This window comes from Bombus impatiens, unplaced genomic scaffold (genome assembly GCF_000188095.3).
Source record: "Bombus impatiens unplaced genomic scaffold, BIMP_2.2 scf_0377, whole genome shotgun sequence".
Taxonomy (NCBI): domain Eukaryota; kingdom Metazoa; phylum Arthropoda; class Insecta; order Hymenoptera; family Apidae; genus Bombus; species Bombus impatiens.
In genome coordinates, this window is record NT_176796.1 from 1,439,919 (window position 1) to 1,451,950 (window position 12,032).

At 39.1% G+C, this 12,032-nt stretch overlaps 1 protein-coding gene across 1 annotated transcript; it reads left to right on the plus strand.

Moving 5' to 3' along the window:
• The first annotated feature begins 869 nt into the window (after positions 1–869).
• LOC112212923 (extensin-like) lies at positions 870–7,379 on the plus strand. The gene is made up of 3 exons (XM_024367978.2): positions 870–1,192; positions 4,375–4,781; positions 6,915–7,379. Exons 2-3 carry the CDS (start codon positions 4,425–4,427, stop codon positions 7,377–7,379), a joined length of 822 nt encoding a protein of 273 aa, XP_024223746.1. The 5' UTR covers positions 870–1,192; positions 4,375–4,424.
• The last annotated feature ends 4,653 nt before the right edge of the window (positions 7,380–12,032 follow it).

The following is a 12,032-nucleotide window of genomic DNA, read 5'->3' on the forward strand; positions in this document are numbered from 1 at the left end:
AATTTTATTTGAAACTAATTATACGATTCATTTCACTATTATTGTTTTGGTACTGTGTAATGCTTTCTGAAGTATCGTAAAAATATAAAATTCTATACTTTGCTGCGACTATAACATATCCTGTTCTATATTTTATTTATAATTTCATACTAGACTTTAGTTTTTATTCAAACCAAGTACCATAACGAATCGGTAACATTGCATGCGACACGAAAATGGCATGGGAAGTCAGATGATCCCCAAAACATGGAAAACGAAAAAGCATTACATGTCACGTCTATTCTGCACATCGTCGGTGATGCAAGAGTTCTATCTTATATACTCGTCTGTGGTAATATCATTCTCACCATTACCGACCATATAGCGCGTACACGACTATGTAAGTACGTACATCGATCACGATGCCACGCAGTTTTCCCTAAGAAAATAAAAAGTAAAACGCTCAAACTCACATTTCCATCGATCATATTTTCCCAATATCCGTACCAAAGTCTCAAAATTGTTTCTCGAAACTGAACAAAATTCCGAAGGCCAAGAAGCTTTCCAAGCCGATCCGAATCTTGCGAGAGAAAAGAAAATGAGGGAAGGAAGAGAAAGAAGAACAATTCTCGCGGTCTTACCTCAGCGCCGATAATAAAACGGAAGCTCGACGGAAAAAGCGGCCGACAGATAGTGGAGGAAGCAAGAGAGATAATCGTCATCGAGGGCATAAAGCGAGGCACAGGGACGAGGAAATGTAGAACAGGAACGTTAAGCGGAATCGCGCGAGCGGTAATCCCAAGCCGAAAGCTCGAACGACGCCAAAGTTAAATATAAATGTCGCGGTAAGCGGCTCCTGGACCGATGAACCAGCGGATCGACTAGTCTCTTCGTGATCTTCGTCGTGGACCGAACTACGAAAAATCGAACCTGATCGATCTCCGTCGATCACGCGCCATATTTTCCGCGACTTCGATCTTCGATTATTTCGGCTCAGCTCGTGTTGTTTCGAGACCTGAGATCGTGGAACGCGAGACTCGTGCCGAATGAGAGTTCGAGGAATCGAGATTTGAACGAAAATCGATCGAATATACACGTTCCGATATTATCGGAACCGTTGCGATTACCGTGTGCTTTTTGCCTACTTTGCAGATTTACAATCTTCGCATTGGATTTCGTTGATCGCTCGTGTCTGCGGTGCGACGTCTTTTCGGTATAGTTTTCATTTTTATTAATATTCCATTAATTGGTTTGCACGTTAAAGGGGAAATTAAGAGATTTCGTTGGAATCTTGGATTTAACGTTATCGATTTTCTTGTCGAGAAGCTTGACGTAAATGAGGACGATGATCTTCTTTCGTGCGTGCTAATTTAGTGAATTATTTAAAGAATTTCGTTACTCCTGTTCTTTTTGTAGTCAAACTTTCTTGTAAAATATTATCGACTAACGATAAAAAAGAAAGGATTTATACGCAGGAAGAATCGGAAACTTTTCATTTGATTAGTCGTAATCTGAAGGTATGCTGTAATTGCAGATTTTCTCAAAATCCCGGACGAGTTTCATCTAAATCATCATCATCATCAGCTCGCAACATTTAGAGTTTCGCTTTAATCCTATTCTACGCGACACGATGGAAAATTTCAAGGATTATCGTCGATCGAGGATAACCGGTACGAGCAACCTGTGTCAGGAGCATCGGTTCAGAACGAAAACTATTTCTGTTCGTTAATTCGGCAGTAATCTTATTTTTGGACGCAGCATCCGAGGTCCAGGATCCAGCAAGCTAACATTGTATTATAACTACCACGTCTCTAGCCTTCTACAACTTCCATTAATTTTCGAATATCTCAGCCCGGATTTTCCTCCGCGTATCTTCTTCGTCCACGTTTATTCACTTCGTCGTTTCAATGTCAACTCATCCATCAGATATACGTTCGATCTTTTATGTATTTCACGCGAATCGTGGATAAAATATCAGGCTCTCATCTTTCCTTGACATCATAACTCCGATGTGTATTTTTATCCAGTTTGAAGAAAGAATCCGTGTGCACCTAGCCATCGTACGTACGTACGTACCTATACAGTTTATCGTGGTCGAGTGGTAGGTTTTATAAATAGACCGTCAGTCGATTCCTCCAGCCTCAGTCGATGCTTTATTAAAATCGGTGGAACGAACTCGAACGTATGGTCGTCTGAACGAGCGTCCAACATCCCCCTTGTAATGGCGCTCGTGAACTTTAACAAGAACAAAATGGACGTGTGTCTTTGACCAGGCGCGTTTATTTCTTTTCAGGGGAAACTCGCCACGTTCGATAAATTTCCATCGTGCCTCGTTTGCATTTGTTTTCACAGCGCCGAAAATGGATCCGAGTTTAAAGTAATGCGCGCACCGGTGTAAAAAGAAGCCAGTGTCAAAAGGAGATAGCTAGAATTCTCGAAATTAGGTCACGACCATCATCGTTCCTTTAAGTAGAAAATCTCGAGGCGTTTCTACCGATCGAAACGTGTATCCGACTAGCGGATTAACTGATTTCTCATTTCTCTCGTTTCAAGGTAAACGTAATTTACGTATCGAACGGGATAAATCTTTGATAAACGAAAAGTTAGAATAACACGAGGCGCCATTCCTAACCATGGCGCCATGCACCATGTGTCACGGCAAAGCTAATTGTAGGTGTTAATATTCGCGTCACTTTCTGAAATATCTGACGCAGTCGTTGCAAATATACTTGCCTTGTCGTACGCGTCTGTGGCCAGTGCTCGAATCGTTCTAAAATAGATTTCTGATTATATTTAGTCGGCCTACACTCGATATCCAGCCAAAAACCTTTAGACCTTCGACCCGTACAGCCACGCTACTCTAACTTCCTTATATTTCGATAATTGACCGACATATGTCTATGATTCTCGTTGGTGTCCTACGTATCGTTTAAGAATCCGTAAACGACCTTGATTCTTCCTTTGCAGATTTTTAACAACGAAAACACGCTTACAAATATTTCGGTAAATTTTTATCTTTTTTATTCGTAAAGAAGCCACGCTACTCTAACTTCCTTATATTTCGATAATTGACCGACATATGTCTATGATTCTCGTTGGTGTCCTACGTATCGTTTAAGAATCCGTAAACGACCTTGATTCAGAATTTTCTGCTGTTGAACAACGAAAACACGCTTACAAATATTTCGGTAAATTTTTATCTTTTTTATTCGTAAAGATTTTTCATAAAAAAGGTCTTTGATCTTAGCGTCGTTTCGCTTTAACAAGACGGAGAGGAATTTTCTGCTGTTGAACAAACGCAAGATTACATCGACAGGAAGATAGAACAAAGCGGGGATGATAATGGTCTCGTTTAATTTCATTGTTTCTACTTCGTGCCCCTTTACATTGTGTAATGCCACGCATGGCGCCGCAAGTTGTCTATTACACATTTTTCACGCGCTAACGTGCAGAAGTCAGCGGGTAGGCAGACAATCGAAGCACCTATTTCGAGAGACTTTTGGACCATTGCCCATCCTAATCTGCCTACTCACTGCCACTAGGCGACCCAGAGCTCGTTACACGTCCAAGACACTCCAACTTCCATACGATATCTCTTTAATTCTAATCGATATATCCACAGGATCTAATACATTTTGAAAATATTCTACATAATTTTTTATAAATTTCACGTATCCTATATCATCTACTAGATGTTGCGTTCTTTCATAGTTTAGTGTTCTTTGGCTTGAAATAAAATTACGATTCATTTTCTACGTATCGGAGTACTCTTTAAATATTATGTAAAACCATTCTACTATTCTACATTCAATATAGGCAATTCATCATAAATTCTAATTAAGGGAGAACTCGTTAACAGGCTGTGGATATTTATGCAAATGTATATGCTTACACGTAAATGCAGATCAAACATTTCGAATCATTTTCTCAATTTTACTATGAATTTGAAATTTTGAAATTAATTGGCAATCTTCTTTGGATTTTTCTCGATGGATTTTTAAAGAAAGAGCTTTCTCACGTAACAGTGGTATTAGGTTGTCCGAAAAGTTTCTTTCGTTTTATAAGGAAATAATAGACGCACAATGCTTTTTGTTTTATATCAGTTTATTGAATTATGCACGAACATAATAATAGAAATGGATCGTACGTAATTCGATAAAATAATATGAAACAGAAATTGTCGTTTATCTATTTATGTTTTCGGACAAGCTAATGTAAAAATGACATCTTTCTAAATCCGTAGATTTCATAGCGGTTCCAAGCGTAAGCCAAATAAAAGCTTGCCTCATCCGCTTCGTTCGACAACTAGTACTTTGCCTGTCATACTTTTTATATTTTTGCATATGACGCACATGCTCGGTTTACTCATCCACGAAACATTGTACCGCTTTACAGCGATGCTAGGTGATCGAAGCGCGACACGTGGAGCTTCGAAATAGCCAGAGATGTCGCAGCCGCCGTCGAAACCCCATGGAAAACCCGGACCAGGGGGTAGCTGGACGCCCAGACCGAACGTGTCTGGCCAGTACAGACCTCCTTCTCCTTACAGTCCCACGGGCTCGCCGCATCCTCAGCGAGCTCGAGGACCACCTACTCCGGTTCATCATGCTCATCCTGCGTCGCCCTTGACGTATACTGGAATGAGGCACCCGATGAGCCCAGTGCCGATTGGAATGCCGATTTCTCCTGGAATGTCGCCTGTTTTTGGATCGCCCACAGGATACATACAGTGCCCTAGACCCAGGTGGCCGTCACCGATTCCAGTAGGAAGTCAAGCGCCTAGGCCTTTTATACCGATGCAGGTACGTTGTTTTTCGAAGTGGTGTCACGAGCGATAATAGTATTCCGTATCAAAATCGGTAATTAGGAATCGTGCATGAAGTTTACTGACATTGAAAAGTTTAAATGGAAATTAATAATGAGATTTATCGATGCTGAGAATTTTAGATTGAATTTTGGGATATCGTTAGTGGGATTTATCGTATCGTATGTGAAATTGATCTTCGCTGAATGCTTACTGGGAATCGATAGCAGAGTTTATTTCGTGGTACTGAGAATTTGGATGGCAATTGATTAGGAAATTGATCGTGCAGTATAGAAGGTTTTAGGTGGAATTTAATTCTTGAAAAATTAATAACGGAAAATTTAGCAAATGCATGAATTTTTTATCAAGCTGGTTAACCGATAATACGTAATACCCATGGTAAAGAAATATAATTTCCTTTAGGTATTCAAAATGTTTAGAACCGATCTTGAATTTAGAGCGTAGCAGGGGAAATACTGTTCTTAGTATTTTCGTTATTTTCGTTAGTATTCTGGTTAAATAACTTGCTGCGAGGTAATGCCGAATAACGTACAATCGAGAAGAATCGTGGAAACGTGAGATTCCGTGGAAAGTAAAGCAGCGAGATTTACCGTATTCTTGGATCCATTAGTCATTGGGATAGGCAGTACCGATCAGTTAACATATAGATAGCTGCTAACCGGCTAGTTCTAAACACAGACCATCGTACGAAATTGTCGGCGAAACAGGAAACGTTGCATGTTAAATCATACTGACGGCACGAAACACGTGTCAACTTCCTCGAGAAAGAGAAGTCCGGCATTTCTCGAGGGATCTTAGTCTCGAGAATAGATGTTCTTTCGTGAGAGATGAAATGCCTTTTCTAACTGGTCGTTTGATTTTACGATTTTATCAATTTTTACAACTCATTTAACGAATAAGATTTGCACAAGTTTCAGACGGTTGGTTGGTAGGTTAATTTTCAACATGTATTTAAATATTGTCACAAAACAAAATTACAACGTGTATCGTTTAAATTTTTATTGTAGACTCGGATGAAAAAGTTGTAAAAATGCCATCTTTACCAATGCCAATTTTCTCAAATTTTGTTTACGCGTCATCTAGTAAATTAATTCTTTTGACTCGTCGATAAAAAAAATCTAATCGTTCGGTCCAATTTTAAACAGACTATTTTGTTCTACAGGGTGTTCTAATATATATGTATATACATCAACGCGAGTGCGATTGTAGTTACTGGATTTTTTTAATGTGTATCACCATTTGTTTTCGTTACGAATGCTTCTCAAAGAAACATCCAGGCGTGTCGAAGAAGATCCGGGCTGCTTCACAGTGAAAATTCGCCACGTGTACCGTTCGTTTTTCACGCCCACGCGAACGCTCGTCTGACTGGCCGAGGCAACACGACGAAATAGGAACACCTAAATAAAATGTAGGCCGCGGCGAGTTCCAACGACCGGTTTTCTCAAACGCGCGCCAGGTGTGAATGCACCGTTAAATGACAGAATTTACGTATATTTTTTCGATAAAGGTTCGCGAACCTTGTTGTGCACCTCGCTATTGTTTGTTTCGCTGTTTCGCACGTTCGAGTAGAGAGGATGAGCAGGAAAGATGAACATGGATCGCGTGGCAATACGTGGAAATGGAAGATGATAAAATAACGAGATACGCGACTTACATGTAATTTAAATTAGGCACAAAAAAAAAAAGAAAAAAATGTGGTTATTTAAAAGTAATACGTATGGGAATATGTATAGTAGATATACGGCACGACGTATTGTAAAATAATTACGTGGTAATTTATTCGAGGTAGAAAATGATTTTTTCTGAATTCTTCTATTATTTTTTTAATCGAAGAAGAACAAGGAAAGAGAAACGAAATGGAAAGGAATAAAAGACGAGGGGAAGAATGGCAAGGTATAGGAAAAAATGAGAAAGTATTGGAAAACTACCCTCGAATTTTTATATTTTAATCTTCCTCTCATTTTGACAATTTGCGATGTTGTTAAGAAAATGTTTAATTTAAAATTGGAACATCTGTTATACAAAATTTTGTTATATCTTATTGGCAGTATTTGTAATAAAGTAACGCACGTATATTTTCCTCTTCTCATTTTTTGGCGCGTTTTAACAGAGTTCGTTGGAAAGTGGCGCAACACCGCCCTTGGTCAGCGCACCACCGGAATACATGATTGGAACATACAGACCCGGTGAATACGAATATGTTGGAGTGCCATTGGATCACTCGCAAACGGAAGAAGAGTCCAGCGGACCCAGTACCGCCGAGATAATAGCTAACCAAAGTCAAGATTACGTGGATGAGAAGCTTGCCGAGTATCAGGCTACGATACAACAGCTTCAAAGTGAGTATTTCTTAGCAACAGTGTACATATTTGCACGTTTTTATGCGGTTCTTAAAACGATAATCCCAAATTTATCTCTTTTCTTGCTTGATAAGTTTATGATAACGATTAAAAATAATAGATTACAAGTAATAATTAGTATTAATCATATAACTGTGTGTAACCAGTGTATTTTGAAGAATTATGGCGTGAGAAGTTCTTCATTGGACGAGACAGTTTTTATAGAAATTTTATAAACATTAAGTTTGCTACAAAATATACGAGTGCTAGATTAAGATTAAATGCTTGGGAACACGTGGACGAAAATTCGTTTTTATTGGCAGCTATCACTAAGAAACGTTACTTCTGTGCAACGTAGCGTTCAAGATAGACATTGACAATGATCTAACGAAAAACCGATGTTCCAATGCCGATGTTAAGCGATATTTTTGGCAAGCACGAAATCAATGAACATTCCATTGCCAATTGAGAAACTTTATGGATTATTTACTACCATTGAAAAACGCTCGTGGAAAGTGAAATCTATAAAGCTGATTAAGAATTAGCGATAATCCGTGTTTCCTATGATTTTCTCTCATCGCAAATAATATTTATACCGCGGTATAAAAAACTTGTTATTGCGGATCACGCGAAAAACTTGCGGTTCTACGTGTAAATACGATAATTATCAGGAAACCGCTAATTCATTCGAACAATTCCAGTGTTTATTATGGCATCTTGCGCAAATGGAGTCGCGTATACAACGATATGATGCACTATCCTTTTGTGGCTTTTTTTGTTGGATAAGTGCGTGGAACGAGTAAGCGGCAGGTTTTATGAAGTTGGAAATATTCGTTTACACGTGTTATCATTTTCCGTCTGTCCCTAAAACGATTTTAAACTCGAAACACGATGGATACTTTGCCAACGTTTACGAAAGATGCATAAAATTTATGCGCGCGTTGAATATATGAATTTAATGAGTTTCTAAGAAATGTTCGAATAATCACTGCTTAGTTATATCATCGACTGTATCGTTTTTAACCAAGCCACGCTTGTGTCTGGCAATCGATTAAGTTGAGTTACTTAAGCTTACCGCACTGCAGTGTAAAAGAAATGGAAATAGCAGATTAAAAAAACGCTAAAATAGCGAAATATTAGAATATTAAATATCGGAGAAATCGACTATCGAATTCGAGATCATCTCAAGAATCGGTAAGTTTGCACAAAATCTCAACGTCGAAATATCACAAAAATTATTATAATATCATAAACTATCTTAGACGAGTTCTGAGAGTTACAAGTTATTAGAATACTATGAGTACTATATATACGCGATAAAAATTGCACTGGAACATTGAAAAGCTCAGTTTTAATCTTCTCGAACATGAAATTTCTTTTTAACTCGCTTATTTCGAACCGTGTGCCGGACCTACCGCAAAAAATTGGCAAGAATGCAATTTGCATATGAATCGGTTTGCGTACAAACTCTTTTGGAACAGACTAGATTCATGAAATTCATCGTGCAAAGGTTATGGATCAGTCTTTATTGATCGTTCACGCACAGGTGCCCCTGTATGCGTGTGATCTGCATACTTCTATGTTGAACCGTGTAGGAGGAATAGACGACGATGTCCAGCCTATTTATAAGTGTGACGAAGCACCTGCCGCGGGTCGTTCATGATTGCCACTACTCACATTTTTCTGTCTGGAAATTCAGATCAATAGGAAGATTCGAAAAATCTATCATTTAGCAAATGGTAAATGTCACGATAGAGCAGTACTCCGGATGCTTTGGTCAGAAACGTTTGTTTCGCTGCACTTTGATGATTTGTGAATGAAATCTACACTCTCGTCTTATGTTGGCACGCGATGTTTGCACCGTATTACGTAGCAGTGACGCATTGTATCGGTCTGTTTATCAATTTATTTCAGTTTCGTTCAATTTATTTTGGAATACGTTTACGTTGGTTAAGCAGTGAGTCGATTTTTAATCGTAGCTTCGAATTCTTTTTCGTTTATCTACGTTTTGAATCGGTACAGATTTTTGGTTCGTCAACGTACATCTTAATTTTTAGACGATGTTTTCTTGTGCGCAATTTTACGATTGTCGTAAAAAAGTTTACGATTCTGTTCAATTTTCCATGTTTACGTATATAATGGACTATTTTATTCGATTTTATGTACACTAGTGAGTAAGAGGAACGATTTACGGAAAGATTTCCGCAGTAACTTACACTCTGTCAGAGTAATTTCTTCTGAAGCGACCTGTAGTAGGCCATATTAAACGAAGCATATGCGCGGTCTCCTAATTTGTATTCCGACTTGCGTCTAGTTCGTCCATTAGTCAGCGTAGCTATTTTTGAGACAACCTGCGGAACGAAGAAAGTTTATCAACGATCTGTTCTTTGTGTTTACATGTACGCGTTCTCCTATCGAACAGATGTTTGTTTGTTACCGATAAAACGATATAATCTGCCAATACTTGTTGGGAAAGTGTTCGATTAAATGGTAATCGCAAACGACTCTAGTAATTACGGACACGTGTTTTGAAAAAATGTTCCTCAAATGAAATTGCTCGTTGATACATTGTTTAATAATTGTTTCATAATAAACTAAAACGTTCCGGCTTAACGTAGCCTGTACAACGACTTGAGATACGATATCGCTTGGTGATAAGCACGTATTTCAGCCAACAATTAAGCTCAATAGTTTAAACACGAAAAACAATTCCAAAGTCAAGGAAAGAACGAACAATATTGACAAATTTGGAACGCAAGTATGCGACAGAATTGACATTTTTACAGCGTCTGCGTTGTATCGAATGAATATAATTGAGATAAAAAAAGACGAGGATCGTGCAAACATGTGTCATGAGACGAGATACGACGAGCTTGTAAAGCATCAGTCAGAGGCTGCGATTCCCGCTGTTTTGTTTATTAGTTACGATTATCACGTTCGTTACGCAACAATGACATGTGGATAACGCGTCGGTGTTTCGTAGAGCAGTATGAACTATCGATAAGACGCGTACTATATTTCTTACGACATTCTACCAACGATATCGCTCGTTCTTTATGCGGTTTTGTCAAGCGAACTAGTTCCATGACCAATTAAATTCTCTGAAATCCTATGAATTCTTACGTCGTTTTCTATATATAAACTTTACGACACGTTCATTTTATATCAGTAGATATCATAGATATAATTGTGGATTAATAGAGACAGGAAAGAGAAACCGGTTCGAATCGGACTGTCGATAAAACATGTTATTCTCGGTTATAGCGATGTATGTCCTCGAATATTTATTACGTTTCTAATTTCTGTTCTTCCAAGATTTCGATATGGATCGATGATATTCTCGAAGCAATTGGCATCGCGTAGGCGACTCCGTCGATTCCCTTTGGATAAACGCGACTCTCTGGTCGTCGGTAATTCAGCTTCGCTCGTTTATCTGAAAATAAAAAAGGAGTCAATGTAAATTGTCTGTCGCACGCCTCGTCACCGAAGGAAATAGAATCGTGGACCTCTTGTTGCGATTCGTTAATAGCATCGGAGTGCTGCTTCAATGTTTCGCGAACGACACTCACCGATAGTCCCTTGCAAAAGTGCCAACAGCTTCTTGGCAAGTGACAGCACGTACAAAACATCCGCTCATTATCGATGACCGTTAAACCATTTAATTAAACTATTCGTCGACGCGGCGTATCTAAATAATTTAGGTCTTCTTATTAGATTAATTACAAACCTCTTTCCATCCATCGACAGTGAGAACCGAGTATTTGAAACGAGGAACCTTTTTTCATAAAAAGTATAACTAGCTTTTTATAAGAATATACGCGTAATTAAAATCTCCTTATGCCTTGAGGGACAATCACTGTCTTCCATAAGTTCCCACGGTTACGTCACTTGTCCTTCCTCTTTCTTCGTCGTCGTGCCAATCAAAGATTAAAGCCTGCTAGTAAATTCTGTTACAAAGTGTTAAAAGCTTTCCGAGAGGAAGAGTAGCTGTCGACGTTGTGAATGGCAATTGTTTCGAAACATTGGAACCATTGTTTCGAAATACCAAGCGATAGAACTTGGTCCGATTTTGTACAGCGTAGGATGTGAAAGAAAATTGTGTCGTTACCTCGCGTAAATTTGTCTTATATACTTTCATCCACTGAAATTTATAATGTAAATATTCTACACTTTAAAATATTTCAAAGTTTTCTCGTTAAAAGTATTTTACTTCGCCATCGACTAGCTTTACAAATTCTTTCAACGTATCTATTAAAACAATCATAAACGAAGGTTATTAGTAGCACACGTATAAAACGATATTTCACTTTGTCTCATCTTCCTTTTGCTATTATTAAAAGATCACAAATATATTAAAAATATCGTTTAATTGGAGATAATTTCTTAACAGCCACCCGATACATTTACAACGAAACTTATCAGACAGGACTAGGTCGAATCCCTAACGCAGAAACTTCCTCTTCTTACCTCAAACCACTCGACTTCGTTTCCCACTTTGAGACCTACCGCAATTCCCAGCGGTCTCAATCTTCTCAAGGGGCTCGCCCGATACAAAAATGGAAAAACGTATGCCAATGCGTGTGACACGCGGAATACCGAGGACACCAGGACTCTGTCGAAGAACACGTTCAAACGGTGGCGCGAGAAGTGACATTTAACTGGCTGCGGAGGAGAAGGACGCAGGATAAAAGCATCGATCGACGTTGGCATCAGGAAGGTTAGACGAGAGAGGGCGAACAACGCGAGAGAGGAAAGGAGGAAGAGGAAGAGAAGTCGGTAGGGCGTCGACGACGACGCGTCGGTTTGTGGCGCATGGGTTCGTGGCATCGTCATGGACCTCGTCATCGTGCGCGATCTCCTCCTCTGGTGGACGTCGCGGCCGTGGCGTC

Coding starts and splice junctions, on each gene's coding strand:
- LOC112212923 (XM_024367978.2), top strand. CDS start 4,425: ATGTCGCAGCCGCCGTCGAAACCCCATGGAAAACCCGGACCAGGGGGT. Junction 4,782..6,914: donor GGCCTTTTATACCGATGCAG/GTACGTTGTTTT, acceptor GCGTTTTAACAG/AGTTCGTTGGAAAGTGGCGC.